Source organism: Leptonychotes weddellii, chromosome 3 (assembly GCF_054177405.1).
Source record: "Leptonychotes weddellii isolate Sample4059 chromosome 3, ASM5417740v2, whole genome shotgun sequence".
NCBI lineage: Eukaryota > Metazoa > Chordata > Mammalia > Carnivora > Phocidae > Leptonychotes > Leptonychotes weddellii.
In genome coordinates, this window is record NC_138371.1 from 164,807,947 (window position 1) to 164,828,151 (window position 20,205).

General features: G+C 44.1%; 1 protein-coding gene across 4 annotated transcripts in view; it reads right to left on the reverse strand.

Moving 5' to 3' along the window:
- The window catches only part of STK24 (serine/threonine kinase 24), a 111,258-nt gene that overhangs the window by 46,386 nt on the left and 44,667 nt on the right, over nt 1–20,205 (reverse strand). For 2 of the 4 annotated variants that reach the window (XM_081815129.1, XM_081815126.1), the window contains exons 1-2: nt 18,833–18,925; nt 17,103–17,333 (exon numbers count right to left, since the gene is read on the reverse strand). In XM_081815129.1, coding sequence (XP_081671255.1) covers nt 17,103–17,333; nt 18,833–18,910 — 309 coding nt within the window. In that variant the 5' untranslated portion in view covers nt 18,911–18,925. Of the gene's footprint in view, nt 1–15,972; nt 16,012–17,102; nt 17,334–18,832; nt 18,926–20,205 lie in introns of those variants that run through there. The other 2 variants (XM_081815128.1, XM_081815130.1) reach the window with 2 other exon arrangements.

A 20,205-nucleotide genomic window follows, 5' to 3' on the forward strand; every position in this document is an offset into this window, starting at 1 on the left:
CCATGGAAAGGCCAAGAGATCATCTTCCTAACACAGTCCACGCTAGCCAGAGCCTTACGAGAGCACAGCTCCTAGATGGGCCAGCCACTTACGAAGGAAATCCTTGTAACAGACCTAAAGGTGACCTTAAGAGGTTAGAGTAAAAAACCAAAGGCTCATCACTGAAGTCGCTTCCTTTCTTACAAATGTATACAAGCTGGCATAAAGGAGACGTTCGGTGAGGTCACCAGACCCGCAAGGACTTCCACGGACCACAGCTCATAGGCGGCAAACATGTCCCCGCTCCGCACGGCGCCCCTTACGCTCCACAGAGCACAGCCAAGCAAGAACCAGGGTGACTTACACCTGCCATGGCCGGCAAGTCCCGCCACACTCAAACACACTCCTCTCCCCGCTTCTGTCAAAAAGGGAAATGGGAGGTCTACTGAGAAGGTCAGAAGATCACACTCGGGTTAGTATCAATTGCAACAGCCACACTGAAGCTTCCAAAATTTTACACTGGAACGGTAAAAGTGACACCTGGCTCCCAGCAGCTTTTCTCAAGGAGGTAAGTTAAGAGTCCTCATTTCAACCCTGCAACTGAAGTTCTTAACTGAAGACAGGAATTAAAACAACAACAGAAATATGCTAAGAAGCACACTATTTTTTCCTGATATATCTAGCCCTTTAAGAATAAAGCAACAGAGCAGGTGGAAGCAGAATCTCTGCCAACAACAATCGCGCCTATCCAGGGTTGCAACCCACTTTCTAAGGAAAGGTAAATGTCTGTTGCACCGTACCCTCCTTGGGTCAAGATCTGGAGCAATACCTTCTAGAAAGTTCCAAGCTTGGTCTCTGAAATCGCACACGCCTATACCAGAGTCTGGCCAAGGTACTCACCACAGCGGTTACCAGCAACTCCAGCAACAGTTATCTCCCCTAATAGAAGGGACAGACTCTGTGCAGCTTGTCCCCAAATAGCAACAGTTGCTCCCAGTGACCAGAATTAAGCCCAATTCACAGTGAGAGACAGACGCAAAGCCATAAAGGACTGACCATGAGTTCAAGACCACCAACTTGGAAATTCCTGTCCTCAACCAGGAGAAAGCCTCCACAGCTGGCTTTCACACCACTCAGCTCTAATCTGTGTACAAGAAGGACTAGTTGTCACCCGAGGAAGAGAAAAGCCTCCGGTCCTCTGAGCGCGCGTGCATACGTCGTGGATGGAGGCAGGGCTCGGGACTGACGAGGGAGGCGCCTGTCTGTCTGGGCAGCACTGACAGAGCAGCTTACCTCCGTGGAAGTCTGTCGATGCCAGGGTCATGTGCCCACTGTCCATCGGGCTGCCATCCCTTTGAGGAGAGGGAGACACTGATGGGAACCAAAGGATCTTCTAAAGGCAAGTTCTTACTGCAAGCTGGCCCAAAGGTCCCTGCAATCAAAGAAATCATTGTGGTTTTGCATTTGGCATATTTATGCCCTTTTTCTTCTAGGAATATGTCTGTCAGCCTCTGAATGGATCTCAACTTTTAGAAAACTGCCCAGAAGTATAGATCCATCAAAGGAACAAGAGAAAGGCAAGAAGTCTTCATGCTACTGAACACACGCCAACTCCACCTCATCGGGCCTGTTTAAGATATGTGAGCAATCATGGATGCAAAATCCATGTGCCACCCTACACCAGTCTTGGCTAGAAGCAAGAGAGACTTGTATATAAACAAGAAATGTAGGTGATGAGCTTCCATAAGCACTGGTCTATGATCAACCTTGCCATTGACCTCTCTCTACTGATTTCACTTATAATGACAGGAAGAGTCCAATCAGAACATATAACCAGAAAGTCATACCAAGTCAACCAAAAATCATGAAAATTCAGTAAACTAAGTCCCTAATCCAGTGTAACAATGCTTGGTCTACTTAACGGGTTATATATAAACTGTTTTTAGCAATTCAATCTGCAGTAAGCCAATAGCCCCCCAATGCCAAAACATCATACTTCCCAATTGCGCAGCTAGCAAAGCTATTTGTATGTTATCATCTCAAAATTTCCTTTCTTAAAAAAAATCCTTTCCTTCAGGCAAAGAAATGCCTTGATATTTGATCCTTGCCACCGCAATAATGCAAATAAACAGGAATCAGAATACTCTGTTTACAGTTATCTGTGCATCAAGCACACAAAAAAGGAAGAGGGAAGAAAACAATCTATTCATAAAAAGTTTTATGAAGGAGAATGTTTCTGTTTTAAAAATATGATTCAAGTATCTGTTTTTTCCCCAAATATATGTTACAGATATCCAGTTAAAGAGGAGGGAGAAAAGTCACCTACAAATTAATTTGCTTTCCTAAAGCAAAATCATCAGAAAGGGACAAAAGGACTCTTAAACATACCGATAAAACCTTTAGGTCCAATAGGTTCTCAAAGGGCAAGCATCTAAACCATTTCCCTGCCCCAAAGGACCAGGTACTAACCCCACCTCAGTCGATCCTTCAGAGCCCAAAGAGTCTCAGATGTCGGACAAAAAAAAAGCAATGTTGCCACAAAGGACCTGCCCTAGGATGTCCGGGTGAAGAGCAAACAAAGGCAAGTTATCAGGAAGAACTCGGGGCTCTGCAGAAAGCGAGTTTGCTAATACAGCAATTCCCCTTATCCAGGCTTTGCTCTTGGCAGCTTCAGTTACCGGCACTAAACCATAGTCTGAAAGCAAATGATCTTCCTCCCAATGAAAGGTCCAAAAGGTCAATGCATATGTCATGCACCTAACTTCATCTCATCACGTAGGCATTTTATCAACGCACATCATCCTAAGAAGGGTAAGTACAGTAAGATATGTTGAGAGAGACCACATTCACATAAATGTTATTACTATAATTGTTCTATTTTATTACTGTTATTATTACAATCGTTGTTAACCTCTTATTGTGCTTATTTTATAAATTCAACTGTATCACGTATGTACACTTAAGAAAAAACAGAGTATATATAGGGCTTGGTACGATCTGCTGTTTGAGGCATCCACTGCGGGGGGGTCTTGGAACTAATCCCCCGTGGATAAGGGCAGGCTACTTTAAGTAACTGGAATGGCTATACGGAGAAGGAATGTAAACTCTGCCAGATTGTTTCATGGGCAACCACAGAATCATCCACAGGTGAGGAACAAGGAAGGCGGTGCTAACAAAGAAAGCTACAGGACCACAAAACCAAAATGGGATTCTTGGCAGAGACTGGTTGTAAGCAAAGGAACAGGAGGGACAGGGCTGCCCTGCATGGCTCACATGACAGCAAGCTCTGGCAGCCAAAGCAGGTCCCCGTTATTGCAAGGGCGACCAATTACCAGCCACACAGGAAAGACTTTTTAGGTGTTGGCTAGGCTCCTGGATCTATGTCAAAGTGGGCCATAGCTACTGAAACAAATTCAAATTCATTCATTCGTTCCACACACATGAGCTACAGAGGTGACGATCATCTATGCACCGAAGACTGAATAAACCATTTAAAGGTGTGAAACTGAATAAAGGAAACCTCATTTAAAATGGAGCTGGGAAGCCACAGGGGGGCCTCTCACGCCCTACGACTCTCTGCAGCCCTTTTAGAGCCCCAACAGAAAGAAGCCTATGCCTTACCACTCCGGCCAAAAGGACCTTTCTCCTTCTCCGGCAACACCCCAGCCGATGAGAGACAGTCACAACTCAGCCAGTGAGAAGTCAGTACACTTCCAATTCCCCCGTTCAGTCCAACGGACTTTCTGATTCTAACAGCCCTGCCGGCTCCCCCTTTCCTCTATCAAAGAGCCTTCCTCTCCTTTGTTCTCTGGACTTGACTGTGGATTTTACTTCAGCTTGACAGTCCCAAGCCGCAACTCCTCTGCTAGCCCCAAATAAATTCATTTTGCTGGTAAAACAACTGGCTATTTTGCTTTTAAGGTCAACACCTGCTAGGCAAGAATTTCTCTTGTTAAACTACCCAAGAAATAAGGTGGCGCTAAGTAAAAATTCAGCACTAGGACATCTGAAGATGATAACTCAGCCTCAGATTCAAGGCAGGTGTGAAAAGATGACCTAGGGTCAGGCGCCCGCAGGTCCAGTGTCTGGCTAATTTGATCGAGCTTCCAGTAGAATCTCAATGGCTACCAGCAAAGGGAATGTTCACAGGTAAGCAAATGCCAGATTCCCCAAGGCAGTGGTGGCAGAGAGTGCCACAAATGGGCATGTCTAGGGCAGGACCTAACAGAATTCCTTTTCAGAGACTCTGTTGGTTGATTTATTCAACCAATACTTCCCCCTTCTCCCTCCCTTGACTTTATGACTCTGGGAGAAACCCACTTTTCTCCAGCTCAAGAAGTAAATCCTAGAGGTGCCTGGCTGGCTCAGTGGGAGGAGCATGCAATTCTTGATCTTGGGGTCATGAGTTCCAGCCCCACCTTGGCTGTAGAGATTACTAGTACTACTATGAAGAAGTAAACTTAAAAAAAAAAAAAAAAAAAAGATGGGCGCCTGGGTGGCTCAGTTGGTTAAGCGACTGCCTTCGGCTCAGGTCATGATCCTGGAGTCCCTGGATCGAATCCCGCATCGGGCTCCCTGCTCGGCAGGGAGTCTGCTTCTCCCTCTGACCCTCCCCCCTCTCATGTGCTCTCTCTCATTCTCTCTCTCAAATAAATAAAATCTTTAAAAAAAAAAAAAAAGACTAAGTCCTATTTGGTGGGAACCAATGAGATGGCTCCATCCCTCCAGGGATAAGACATCAGCCTATGACCCAGATCTGATGAATGAAATATATAAGGAGGTGGCTTAGAGAGGCTTTCTGAGAAAGGTTTCCTGTACCTGAAGAACACTCTTCCAAATAAAGAGTGGTCCTCCACTCTACCCACTTGTGTTCCCTCTCTCGCTGTCTCTCTCTCTTTCAAAATGAATAAAATCTTTAAAAAAAAAAAAAAGTGGCCCTTTATCTGCCACAGGCCTAGCTAAGACCCTGAGGACTGCAACATGAAAAGGAAGAAGGAACCTGGATCCTTGAGGACACCGGTGACCACCAGCTGGAACTGCCCTTCTTCTGAAATTTTTGCTGTGTGAGGAAACACACACCCATCTTGTTTAAACCTTCTGAGCTGGTATTTTCTCCAACACTGAGAGCATCCTTAGTGGTAATTACCTTCTGTGTGCTGCTCTCCGCTGATGCTCTTTCTCCTCAAGGTGAGCCTACAGATTAATGACTTTCACCTGTGACCTCACATTAGCATCACCTGGGGAGCTTTTAGAACTCCCACGGTCTAGGCCACAGTCGGGAACAAAGAAATCACAATCTCCAGGTACAGCCAGGCCTCAGGAGTTTAAGGTCCCCAGGTGATGCCAGCACATCACCCCCTGCAGGTGATCGATCATCCGCCCCAGGGAGAGAGAAGGGCGGGTGCCTAATTAAGCAACAGTGAGGACCCCTATCCTCAGGATTGAACCGCTCAGCTCACGCAAAATGGGCTAAACTACGGATGAGACCTTGAAATCTCCTTCACTGAAGGGGGAGAAAGCCACCAGACAGAGGGAATCCAACAAGGAAAAGGGGAAAGAAGTTATCTGACAGGACAACAGTCAGGTGCAGGGAAGCCAACGGTGGACAAGGAACGAGAAGCCTGTGGCCCTGAACCCAGCTCAAGCTCAACTCTGATACTGTGAGAAAAGGAAATCGCTCAGCTTGTCTGTGCCTTGGTTTTCTAATCCAGAGAATAAAGAGTGTGCCAGGAGCCTGCAAAGTCCCTTCCTGCTCTGATAATCTAGGATTCTAATTTCTCTGACTGTGCATAAGAATTGCTTATTAGGGATTAGGGGCGCCTGGGTGGCGCAGTCAATTGATTTCAGCTCAGATCATGTTCTCAGGGTCATGAGATGGAGCCCAGAGTCAGGCTCCACAAGGAGCAAGCTTGGGACTCCCCCCTCCCCCACACGCCTGTGTGTGCTCACTCTCTCTAATTAAAACAAACTTATTAAACGGCAAGCTAGGGGCACCTGGGTGGCTCAGTCGTTGAGCATCTGCCTTCAGCTCGGGTCATGATCCCAGAGTCCTGGGATCGAGCCCCGCTTCGGGCTCCCTGCTCCGCGGGAAGCCTTCTTCTCCCTCTCCCACTCCCCCTGCTTGTGTTCCCTCTCTCGCTGTGCCTCTCTCTGTCATATAAATAAATAAAATCTTAAAAAAAAAAAATGGCAAGCTAAGCCAAATCAGAGACTGAAAGGAACTTTATTTTGCAGATGAGGACACAGGTCCAAGAATCAGAGCCAGAACTACATCTTCAGAGGCAGGGTTCCAGATCTCTAGGGCTTGGGGTCAGAGGGGCTAGAAAAGAATAGAAAGTGATGGGTAAAGATGATCTTGCCCTTTCTAACTAGGTCTCTTCTCTAGCTCCTGTAGGATATTTCCCAAAACCAAATTCAAAGACCCTGCCCCTAATCCCCAAGCCTCTCTGTTCCATACCAAGCCGGAAGCATAATATCTCACAAACCTACCTAGCCCAAAATGCAGTGGGAAAGTACCAAAGTGGAATCTAAAACAATGGATGAAAAATATTTCATATTCTGGTAAATTCAAAAATATAGAGAACCATGTGGTTCACCAGGGCAGTCCAAACCACCCAGGATTCATCCTTCCTCTCCTCTTTCCACCACGAAAATGCTTCCCAGTGTGTCTTGGACAGTCCCCAGCAAAGGGAGAAACAATTTCAAGGCGCATACACAGAAATACACCCAGACCTTCCAGATACCATCTGAACAATTCCCAAAGAGACAACTCCATCGAGGTCCTGCCCCACAAGTAATCCCTCCATGCCAGTTTCAAATACAAAAACTTGCTGCAACCTGGAAGCCTCTTCTCAAATTCAACACGCAATCCAGAGCGCAGTTTTTTCGGTTCAGCTGCTCTGAGCCAGGCTACTCTCCTCCACACCAGGAACCCACACAAGGTTTAGGAGCCAAGATGCAGAGTAACTGCCCGCACAGATGTGAGTAAATCACTCAGTAATCAATTGAACAGTTGGCTAAAATTCTGTCTCAGCATCATTCCTAACCCATGAACAGGAAGGAAATGCGAGGGTGGGAATCTTGGTGACGGGGCCCCTGCAGCAGCCTATTGTCCAAGGCAAGGTCAGGTTCTACTTCTCTATCTGTGAGTGGTATGCAAAATTGCAGACCTCAGAAGAGGACCCTAGTCCTCAGCTAATGAAGCCAACTCTCTGGTCTCCCTCACTCTGGGAAGCCAATTTACTTTCTCAGAAGTTGGAAAGGGCATACCTCAGATCTAGCCAACTGCCATCTATTTACACCAAGATTGAAAGAGAAAAATCACATAACTACCTTTAAAACTACAGGAAAAAAACAAGTGCTGTGGTTTGTTAGTTTTTAAAAAGCCCCCTAACTAGGAATAGAGGCAGACTTCCTTATTTAAAAAAGAAGTCTACCCACCAGAACTCTGTATCAAATACCGTACCTATTAAAGAAAAATTTAAGATGCATTTCCTTTAAGATCAGGACCAACACAGCATATCCTTCCTATCACTACATAATCAACACAGCACTAGAGGTCACAGCCAAAACCTAAGATGGAAGATGCTGACGAGGGTGGAAGGGAAGACAGAAAACTACCATTACTTACAGATGTGAGCATATGCATAGCAAACTAACAAGAATTCAGCAAGATTACCAAAAACAATGTGAAAAATCATCACTAATAAGCAATCTAAAAATATATCACGCAAAATAGCAATAAAAAGTTATGTGTCTAGGGACTGACCTACAAATCCACAAGATCTTTTATGGGAGAAAAATTTAACTTTATTGAAGTTCACAAAAAGACAACCCAAAAGAAAAGGCATTTGTGTTTGGCTTGAGATGTCAATTCTCCTCAAAAATAAATTTCAGTAGGATTTTAAACAGAAAATGTACAAATTCATTCTAAACCTTATACTGTAGAATAAAGATCTTCAAAGAGCTCATGCAAAGCTTTTGTTTGTATATGGGAGAGGTGAAGCGGGTTATCTCTTCCAGATATTAAGACTTAAAGTCAAGCTAATAATCACACACATATAACATGAATGATACTGGCCTCGCAAGAGAACAGAAAATCCAGAAACAGGCCTAGAAATATGTAAGACTTTCGTGTGCTACAGCATCATACCTGAGTGGGGAGAGGACAGATCATTTATAAACTAGTAATGGAAAATCTATCCCACTATAGATAGAAAAATAAAACAGAAAAATAAAATCCCTACTTCCCACCATATACCAGATAAAGATCTAATAAAAAGCAAAACTATAAGGCTAATAGAAGAAAAAATTATAAACACTTTATAACCTAAGGGAACTAGTAGTTTCCTTAAACAGGATCCCAAAGGCACAAACCAGAGGTGAAAAACTAACAGATTGACTATACTAGAATCAAAGATTTCTTTCAACAAAGGATACCTCTCAGTTAAAAGTGCAACAGAGTCAGAGAAGATACTTGTGATATCCAATATGGACTTAAAAAATCAATAACCTAGGGGTGACTAGGGGGCTCAGTCAATTAAGGGTCTGCCTTCGGCTCAGGTCATGGTCCCAGGGCCCTGGGATGGAGTCCGGCATCGGGCTCCCTGCTCAGCGGGGAGCCTGCTTCCCCCTCTCCCTGTGTGTGCACGCTCTCCTCTGGCTCTCTCTCAAATAAATGAATAAAAAAATCCTAAAAAAAAAAAATTCAATTATTTTTAAAAAATCAATAACCTAAATATACATATCAAACACTAAAAAACAGAAATGTGTATGTGGTATATACATACAATGGACTACTATTCAGCCATGAAAAGGAATGAAGTATCAGCACATGCGAGAACATGGATGAACTTTGAAAAAATGATGCTAAGTCAAAGAAGCCAGTTACGAAAGGCCACGTATCATAGGATTCCATTTATATGAAGTTTCTAGAATAGGCAAATCTACAGAGACAGAAAGTAGATCCCTGGGTGCCTAGGGCTGGGGAAATTGGGAGGAAATGCAGAGTGACCAGTCACGGGCATGGGTTTCTTTCTGGGGTGATGACAATGTTCTAATGCTCACTATGGTGATGGCTGCACAACTCTGGGAATACACCAGAAACCAGCGAAGAGCGCATTTAAATGGATGAACTATATGGCATGTGAATTCTATCTCCTTTAAGCTGTTTTTAAGAAGAAAAAAAGGAAAACAAAAAACCACCAGAGAAACCAAAAGCCTCGGAGTGTAAGGTGGTAAAGCTAATCAAAACAGCATGGTGGTATTAACCGAGTATCCCACTCCAGAATACACAGTCCAGAGTGCTGATGGGAATAATAAGAGCCATATGAAAAGATACTCAAAATCGTAAGTCATTGGAGAAATGCAAATTAAAACCACAATGAGATACCATGACACACTTACAAAAATGGCTAACATAAAAAATGCTGACAATGACAACGCAAAATGATACGGTCACTGTGGAAAATCAAATACACACTTAACCATATGACTCAGCAGTCCTACCTCCAGTATCTATCCTAGAGAAGTGAAAGCTTACGTGCATACAAAACCGTAGGTGAACTTTTAGAGCAGTATTACACATAATGGCCCAAATCTGGAAACTACCCAAATGCCCTTCAATAGGTCAATATGGTACATCATGACAATGGTATACCACTCAACAATAAAAAGGCACAAACAACTGATATACACAAATGTGAATGAATCCCAAATACATCATGCTAATTGAAAGAAGGAACAAAGGTGTTGGAGTCCATTTATATGACACTCTGGAAAATGCAAAACCCCAGGGACGATAAAACATATCAATGGATGCCACAGGGTGAGGTGGGCGACGGGTCGCGAATTCTTTGGGATGTTGGGATTGTTCTGTGTCGTATGTGTAATGGTGCTTATAAGAATCCATACGTGTGTTAATTTTACTGTGTGCAATTTTTGAAAAACAACTATGTGGTAGGGAAAAATAAATTCATACACAGTACGCAAAATACTGTATCTACTGAGGACACACATATCCTAAGACATATCAAAACCTATAATACAAAAGAAAAAGGCAGTGGGGATGAAGGAGGAAATATAATAAAATGGATGAAAACAGACCAGGGTCTTACACATATCAGTGATGATGGCGCCACAAACTCAAAAATGGGGGGGAGGGGAAGCCCCACTCTCCTCATCTGATGTCCATAAGTGGAAAAGGTGGGAAGAAATACAGTTTAAAAAAAGAAAGAAAGAAAGACCAATGCTTGATTTAACAGAATAGGCCATTTTATTGATTAGGCAGTTAGCCCAAAACTCGAACGCTACAGTGGGACGATCTCTGCTTTAGGACTAAGAATGACACGCCATGTTTAAAAACAACAGTGATCAAAGAGAATTTAAAAAGAAAAAACACCTTACACATTAACTTTTGACCTTGGCTGTCATCAAGAAAACACGCAAAATATCAAGGGGAGGAGGGCCTCGAGTTATGCAGCACTCGTCCAGGTATTAAATAATGTCTCAGGGATATTAACTTTGCAGTAAGCCCACGAGTGCTCAAGGAAGAATCACGCTTCCCATTAAGACACTCAGCGGTGAGGGAAGGCTCCCTCTCATTTCGGTGACCTGGATCCCCAGGCAGCCAGACCAGCATTGCTCTCCAGGACTTTGTTTAAAACAGCAGAGTTTATAATGGACGTTAAATGAGAAAGGGTCATTGACAATATTTAAGTAAACAACACCTGCTGTGAACAAGCTTATTGACCCACAATGTTCCAAGAAATCCCACAGCCTTTGTCCTATCTTACATCAGAACAAAAGGGCGCCTGGGTGGCTCAGATGGTTAGGTGTCTGCCTTCGGCTCGGGTCGTGATCTCAGGGTCCTGGGATCGAGTCCCACATCGGGCTCCCTGCTCCTTGGGAGCCTGCTTCTCCCTCTGCCTCTCTCTCTCTCTCTGTCTCTCATGAATAAATAAAATAAAATAAAATAGATAGATAGATAGATAGAACAAAAGTCACCCAGAAAAGCATCTTTCAGATACCACTGTACCCAAAACACTGTCTGACATTTCAGAGCTTAGCCTACTAGCACAGAGAGCATAAAATCACTGTCCGGAATGTGGACGCATCCTGCTCATGCTGCTCACAAAGCTCACATGCAGTCTGGCCACAAAAATCACACGGGCATAACCATGGTCTGTGAGATTGTCCAAAATACCCCTTGGGATACTTCCCAGAGTCTGAACTCCAACCCTAGAAATACCATTCCTTCTATTCTGGGACAAAAGATCACGGTTCACTCCATGGGCAGCACTGTCTCCACCATGGCACTAAGGACGCTTGGGCTGGGTGACTCTCTCTTGTGGGGGCTGTCCTGGGCTCTGCAGGATATGTAGGAGCATCCCTGGTGTCCACCCACTACTGCATCCCCCCAGAAGCGACAATTAAAAATGTCTCCAGACATGGCCACAGGTACGGTCAGTGCGGGAGGGGGCAGTCTGGGGCAACTGGCAGGAGGTACAGAGAGGTACCACCCTACTGCATTTAGGTGGCTGGGCTGGGCCCCAATTTCACATGCCCTTCTCTGTTACAACCAGAGAAAGTCCCATTCTGCATAGTGACTCCTAACAACAGGAGAATCCCGACTTTCCTCTCTGGCCCTTTAAATCTGCCTTGTTGACTCAAGTTCAACTGAGCTGCAATCACTGCTCATGCGCTATACTGACGGTATCGCATTTTCTGTATCTCAGTGAGAATGTGCTGGGACTCTCCGCCGTCAAGGCTAGGAAAGGCATGAGCGAGAAGGAACCCATGTGCTTATGTAAGAATTCCTGAGGCACAGGAAGGTTAATACACATACCAGGCATACATGGGAACGGAAATGCTTCCCAAAACTAATAATCCATCTATATCCCTAACTATGTCTGAAACCAGGTCAATACAAAAGCAGGATGTACCATGGGGCAGGCGGTTGGGAAAAAAGTGTGAGTGAAGATAAATTCAGACATGTCCCAACAGGTATGTTTATTATCATGTCACAACACTCTTATTTCATCTCGGAGATTAAAAGATCATGAAGTTATAATATAATATGGGGAAGCAAGAGACTGTAGTTTTGGTTTGGTTTTGTTTTTTTCTGGAGATAAAGCATAATAGGCTGATTATATTTCCAAACTTGGATGCTTCTGAAAGTCAAGGGAGAGGCCGTTAGTAGTCACAGTGGGACAAGAAGCATAAGCGTAGTGGGTGGATGGTAACCCACCCAGCAGCCTCGTTCACAAAGATGCCAGCCATTTATACATGTTTTTCTTTTACTTCTTTTCCTAAGGGCAAAATGACTGTTTTTTGTATTTCATCGGGAACTATTTTCCCTTTGGAAAAGGAAGAAGAAAAAGACTTCAGAAGTCAAAATAATTTAACTCTAAAAAAATCATTGCAAAGTGTTCTTGTAATGTACACAACACAGCCAACCCTTTTACCAGCCTAATTTCTATTTACGTAGAGCACTTAGTTTTCTAAAACTCATCAGGGGACTTTTCCATATTAGTTTTCTAGTGAATCTGACGAGTAAAATTACCCTAAAATTCTTTAGAACTGAAGAATAACTTAGTTTTAGGTTGGGGACCTGAATTCACTATTAAGACACCTACTCACTCCATGGACATGTTTCCTTAGTATTAATACTACAACAAAAACAACTAAGATAAACACAGCTTTTCTGTTTTCTGGATTTTTTGCCTTGCACTTGATTTGCTTTGGTTAAGCCGGCTTAATGTTTGAAAATACTAAGTAATTTATTATAAAAGAAAAACGATAAACCTAATTTTTAGTATGCTAATAATGTTTTTAAGACTCATGAATTTTGGGGGGCACCTGGGTGACTCGGTGAAGCGCCCGACTCTTGATTTCGGCTCTAGTAATGATCTCAGGGTCGTGAGATCAAGCCCCACCCCCCGCCCCACCCCCAGTTGAGCTCTGCACTCAGTGGGGAGTCCCCTTGAGATTCTCTCCCCCTCTGCCCCTCCCCCCTCTAAAAAATAAATCTAAAAAAAAAAGACTCACGAATTTTGACTCATTTGGCACAGGTAACTTGTCTCTTATTAAAAAAAATTATCATTTGCTAAAGATCTCCTACACGCCAGGCACTTTATCTACATGTTCTCAATCTTGATCAGTAATCCCGCAAGTGAAATTTCTTTTTCTACGTTTTATCCCTGAGGAAGTTGGCAGCCTAAAGAATGCACGGACAGTTAAGTACCTATGCTAAGATCCAAGACTAAAATCCTGGCTTTGGCTCTGTGAATCTCAAAGTGGAGATTCTAATAACCCGCTTATCTCCGCAGAACAACAGCAACAACAAAAACACTTAAGAGATCTGTGTAGCTAAAGAGGATGAATAGCACTTGTGAACGCTGCACAAAAAGAAAACAGGCTTAGAATCCTATATAACATCATGTCCTCTGTTATGATCTTACTGTGTCTTTACTGCTTAACTAAAAAACCAAAAAGTTCTCTCTTCTCCTGCACACCACCCAAAGCACCCCCCCCCCACACACACACAGTTTCATTATGACCTTGTGGATGGTATTTTTGTGACAGGAAATTCCAGTGGTTTATGGCTGGGATTCAGAGGCTTCTGGTTAATTAAATATTCTCAATGGTTTAATTTCCCACACATTAAACACCTGAACTACAACAAATGCAGTTCTTCTTTGGTCCCTGGTAATCTTTAAGACCCATCGGGGCTTCAGATTCATCAACAGAACCTTAAGCTCTCATCACTGAATTATTGCCTCTCCTCCTTCAACCAGTTTCTGCTCATTTCTTTCTTCGCCCAATCTTGTTTTTGTTTTCAATCTTTGGGGGACAAACTTGCTACACCGCAGTTCTGTGATTTGATCACAGCCACACAGTAAGAAATCAGCTCCACTCCCCTCATCTTCAGTAACATTCAATATATTCAGACCACTGCTTACCTATTGTGCTTAATCTCTTTTTCTAAACCAGATGATTAAAACCAATGGACACATAGTTAGGGGACCTTTAAGTGCTAACCCAATACAAAGAAACTAGTTTCTGCTCATTTCTTTCTTTGCCCAATCTTGGTATGGGAAAGTCCTTAACACCAGGTGAAATGGAAGGCCCTCTCTCCCATCAGCCCTTAAAGAACTAAGAATATTACCTCTGAATGCTATGGGGAGTTCTTAGAAGGGCAACAAAAACCAGAGAAAGCACAGTAATTTTCAACTTAGTGTCAAAGACCCACTGACCCATCCGTCTTAGGTGTCAATTTAATTTGTATCTTACCCAACAGTTAGGAATTTACAAACCTAAACTGGCTCACCACTGAGGCTCTTCCTCTGGGCCAAGTGACTTCGTGAAACTGTTATACAGGAACCAGCAGATAAGAGTCACAGGTCTGGATTCTTGCCCAGCCCAACTTAACTTAACTAGAGAAGTTCCTTTATGTTTTTAATCCAATTAAACAGAATCCAGTTTTACATGGTTTAAGAAGCCAAGGTCAAGTTTTCACAATGGTGATACTATTTTTGGCATTCTTGAGGCAGTTCTAGCCTCTAAAAGACAATCTGCCTAGTAAAATAGAAAACACTCTAGACAAAGTTATCCGAACTTTTCATCCTCCTGAAGACAGTCAGTGGAGAACATCATTCCGGGAGTTATTCTACTTCCTTTACAGAGTAAGTGGCTTTGGAAAGGGACGGCTGGCTGAGCACCAAGCCCAATGCCTGCTCCAGGAAGCTCATGATGAGATGCTCCTTCCCGGCCTCTCCATAGTCAGGTGTGGTGGTATGACTGGGGACTGGCCAGGGGAATGTGGGCAGAAAAAACGTGTTCCATATCTAGGCCTGGGCACACGGACACTTCTCACAGGAGTCTCCATTTTAGCTCCCACGGTGACTTAAAGCCCACGAGCACAGCCATGCACGGAAGGTGGAAAGAAGAACAAGAAAGGAGGAACCAGGGTTCTTCAATCACTGTCTGGAGGAAAACTGCCCATAAATCAGGACTACCAGCAAGCAAGAAATAAACTTGTATCACGTGTGAGCTATTATAAATTTAGGGGGGGTTTTTCTAGCAGCTGACATCACTGGGCAACTCTGGATCAAGGTGAGGCTCACTTGAAATATATGTTCTAGAATCAAGTCACTCAAGCAAGAACAGGACATACCAGACGGAATCTCTAAACATGTACAGTCACCACCATGTTTGGCCACAATAAAGCAATCTATTCCAGCACACAGTAAAAATTTTGCTGGAGAACTGGGTTGAAAAAGATACCTTTGAACCACTGATCCTTTATTTCCATAGTTAACTATTAGCTGGCATAAATCACCAAAAATTTTTGAGAACCTTCCACCCTTCCTTTGCCAAAGGTACCATGATTCATATTAAAATATAACATCAACATACCACATGAAATGTAACTCTGACTTTACTATAAAACTACTGTCAAAGTCATTTCACAAAGAATAGTAAGTGATCTAGCAGACAGAGTTCAAGTTGAGTTTCTTCGGCTATTTGTTTTTCTCAATAGAAATTTAACATCAAGAAGACCTTTGCTTTCCCATATGGAAGTCACACGTGTTCTCTTGGACCATGACAATCAAAGCATACAGTGCTTCCCTCTCTGCCCTGTCAAGACCCAAAGTGGATGCACCCCACCCCACCATCCATTGTTATCATTGTCATACTTCCTCCTCCTTGCTCTGACCTCAGTGAATACGTCCTTTATTGCAAGGTAATTTCAGAGATGGGGTATGAATAAATTAAGGAAGGACATTAACACTCATTAAGTAGCTACCACATGCCAGGTATTTTTGCATACTTGATACCATTTAATCTTTGCAAAAATGAGGTATATACCATAATTTTCCATTTTACAAATGAGGAAGCAGGGAAATTTTTTAAAAAACAAATAAACTTGCTCAAAGCCACATGCCAAGACAAGCAAGATTCAAGTCTAAGACGTCAGACTCCAAAACTTACTCTTTCCATTTTAAAAGGCTGCATTTGGCCTACGGCAGACTGCCATCCTTTGCCATTTGAACCTACGTCATATTGCCAAAAAAAGACTGGATTACCACTCGATTTTTATTTCTTTAAATATTTAAGTGAATCAATGGGTTCTCAAAATGTCCGCCTTTCCACTTATACCTTATTATCCCATTTCCACAAAATCAAAGCCTGCACTGTCCCTTCTGACAGCAGAGTAGGTGTTGAGCTGCAACATGAAGAATTTATAGAGGATAAACCCAGGTCGGAAGGAAGCCTGGCCATACATTCTCTGGGCTTACCGCTGCCTTGCTCTCGGGAAGTTCTTCCTACCTATGAAGTTTTAGTTTCCACAGGAGTTATTTTAGAATTTTTGTTCAATTCTTAAGATTTCCAAAACCCCACTTCGGAAGATACTACACTGTTAAGGTCAGTAAAACAGGCATAAGTCAAGGGACTTGAAACCCAACGGACAGCCTTTTGCTTTCTTAGTGGTGTAACCGGAGTGCCCAACGACATCTAAAATGGCCCCAGGAAGGACTGGGAACACCAACTCAATGCTTGTCTTTCCTATTCACAGAACTAGGTGAAATCAAGGACAACGTGTAGTGTTGTACTGTAACTCTTTTAAGTAATTATTTACTTACCTAGAATTCTTCAAAGTCAAATGTAGATGAACTAGCTCACTGAACATTATCAGTTCCAGCAGTTTTTAAAACAACATTAAACTGCATTTGATAACTGAAAATATCAAGAGGCTAATATTCTTGGGTCAGCATGAGTTTTTACGATAAACCATGCTAAATTCATGGTTTTACGGGGATCAATTCATGGTTGTCGTTACAATACCTTCAGAATAAATGTGTCTTTGATGACAAAGTCTCACTCAGAAATACTTTCCTCCTTGAAAGGGAACGCCGACAAACACTTTAACCAAAATATATTTCTATAGGTGACCTTTAAGATGATAAAACTATCAAAGCCAGGTTCTTTTGATTGCAAAGGTCAGAACATTTCTCCTTCCTCTGAAAGCCTGCTGTGCTACCGACACCCTTCACGTCCACTGCTCCAACTCGGTCAAGCACCGCATCATGGAACATCGCGTTCTTATTTTCAAGCCTTACCTTCAGATAGGATCCATAGTATTTGGTTACATATGGACTGTCACACTGACTCAGCACTGTGATTTCTTGTTGAATGTCCTCTATCTCATCTTCTGCTTCTTCCAGATCAATGATTTTTATGGCAACCACTTTCTGAGTCCGAAGGTCAATGCCTTTGAACACCTCACCAAAAGAGCCCTTTCCAATTTTCTCCAGTTTTGTAAAAAGCTCTTCTGGATCTGCTTTCAGGTTCTGTAGGAGAGAAGGAAAAGAAGAGAAACTTCAGTAACTCACAAGATGGGGACGGATTTTTTTTTTTTCCTTACAAACATACAGAACACAGTCCTCCAGTCTTTTTCATTTAACGGTCAAGGCTGGTTGTGACCACAGCTCTTCACACTCAGGACACAGAGATTTCTAAGCCTCGCCTCTATGAAACCCGGCAAGTGTGCAAACGAGAACAATAACCCAGTTATTAAATAAAAACCAAAACACTTATTTCAATGCATTAGGATATATGGATTTACTGAAAAACACTCTTACTTAAGCAAATATTCCACTTTTCTCCTTCTGCTTCCCCCTGCCAAATTTTCTAAGTTCAGGTTGGTATATACTGTAATATAGGTTAACCAGCACTTAATCATTTCCTAACAAGCCATGTTTGAAGTCCCGCAAATGCAATCCTACTCATCTTTACCTACAGTACTACCTTGGCCTAAGTATTTTAACCAGATCCCAGGAAACAGTAAGAACCTGTTTTCTTTTGTCTCGTAGACATCGTGCCCTTGAAATTGCTTCTGAAAGCTCTTAATCACTAGCGTGATTAGGTGAACACACACACACTGTGTACATTTCCAAGGGGACTCCCAACACCCATCCTAACGGCTCCTTGACCAGAAAGATGTGTGAGCAGCTGAGTTCTCAACAAGCAGCAACCTGTCAACCCCAGGGGGTGCGTGGAAATGGTATGGGGTGAGGGAGGGTGTCTGTCTCAAACTGAGGGGCGAGACTGACATTCAGCAAGGAGACTTAGGGCCACTGCCTATCTTAGCACGAGGAACCACCCAGCCCAAAATACTGCTGGCACCACCCGAAACCCCACAGAGTAAGACAGGACCCTGGGAGCCGCCACATTACACACCTTCCCTCAAAAATGCTTCCCATGAGTGACAGGATGCCAGGCCCACCCTCAAAGTCTACCAGTCCTTGTAAGGAACAGAAACATGGAGAAGGAAGGAAGATGGGGAAGGAGGGGGGCTGAAAAAGGGGGAGGATAACAGGCACAGGAAGAGGAGGTATGGAGGGGGGAGATCAACACAGAATTACAGCAATGTTGGCAGCACTGTGAGTTAGCGGAGCTCTGTGGGCCAACCAGGCACTAACCGCTAATTTGCTTTCAAGGTGAAACACACCGAGTTCCAAGCAGTGCCTTATGAGGAACTGCTGAACCCCAGCCCGCCCATTTCCAGTGTGGAGGTGCTGCTTTGTGCTACAATGTGAACCCCGCAGAAATAACATACCCTAACACATGCACACTAAGTCATGGGTGGGCTCACGGACGCCAAAGAAGCCCCGTTTTTGAGACTGCACACTGAACAAGGTAAAAGCTCACAAAACCCACTAACTCTATCCGTAAAAATGAACAAAGTAAGCAAGAAACGCATCCCGGGTTGCCAGGAAAAAGGAACATGAGAGAGACCACACCCATTTTCAGCAGCTAGAAACTCCCGTTTCCAAACCCCTTCCCTTACCTCCTTCCCTCTGGGATGAGCGGGGGTGGCCCTCCTTTTCTTCAAGGCCAATCCTAAGCGCTGAGCTTTGGAGTCCATCCTTCTGACCCCTGGGCCGTGGCTTCATCAGTAGCCTGCTTCGCTGCTCCCTCTTCCATTCAGCCCTCTCTACAGACCCATCGCCCTTGCCAGCCTGCTCGGGTTTCTCCCATTTGAAAAAACAAACACACTGGGCTTCCCTGGTTGCCTTCCTCCTTCACCTTCTCCTTCCCTGAGAGTTCCCTGCAAGTCACTGGGTCCAGCCAGGTGCCCCGCCCCTCGCCGGTCCCTCTGCAGGCCGGCTCCAGCTCTGGCCACCAGGGCTGCAGTGCCTAATCCGATCCTCCTCCACGAAGCCCTCCCTCTGGTAACTTTCCAGTCCCCTGGCATCTAAACCCTGCTCTGCACTTGTCTCCTCCCCATCCGCCCCCCCGCTCCCCGCTCCCAGAGGAGTCTTCCCACCTCCGCATATGACAGGCATTCCCCCCTGGGGCTCCACACTGGCCCTCCTACCCCTTGGCTACTTCTCCCCATGCAGTTTCACGTTTGGGGCTGTTTCCCAAACCTGGCTGGTCAGAATCCCCTGGGACACATGGGAGATCCCAAAACTCTCAGTCATCCATAGGGCAGGGGTACATAATCCATATTTTTCTAAGACCCCAATTAATTCTGATGAATAGCCATCTCTGAGGAAAAATGGTTTTAAATTTTCATGTATACGGTAACTTCCAAAATTGCCAGCTCCAGCCCTGCCTTTTGAATTTTAACTCCTAAGATCAATGACTTGCTAGATATATATTTCTACATGGACACCTCAAGCTAAAACATACCTGAACTGCACTTGACCTTTCCTTGAACTGGCCAACCCTCCCACACTACCTCCTTCACTAGACTAGAAGCTGAGGGAACTCAGGGACCATGTTTTACTCACTTTTATACCCATGTTCCTGGGCACAATGACTGATGGCCAATAAATGTCCCCGGAGCAGAAAGAAAGCCCCAGCCTTACACTGACACAAACACCATCTGGGGTAGATACTACAAAGAATATCCTAAATCAGAGGGACAGAGGGCCCAGGAAAGAGGGAGTGGGGATGGCAACATCTCCAGCTTGCAAGGGTAAGGAAGCAGTAGTAAGAGCCATTTGAATTTGCAGGAACAGTGGTTCTCAAGTCTTTGGGGCATCAGAATCACCCGGCAGGCTTGTCAGAACACAGACTGCCTGCCCCCCCGCCCCGCCCCGGAATTTCTGGTTCAGTAAATGTGGTGTGCGGCCCAAGAAGCAGAGAGCACCCAGGTGACGCAGACTCCACCGGTCCAGGGACCACACTTTGAGAACCACTGCTCAGGAGACC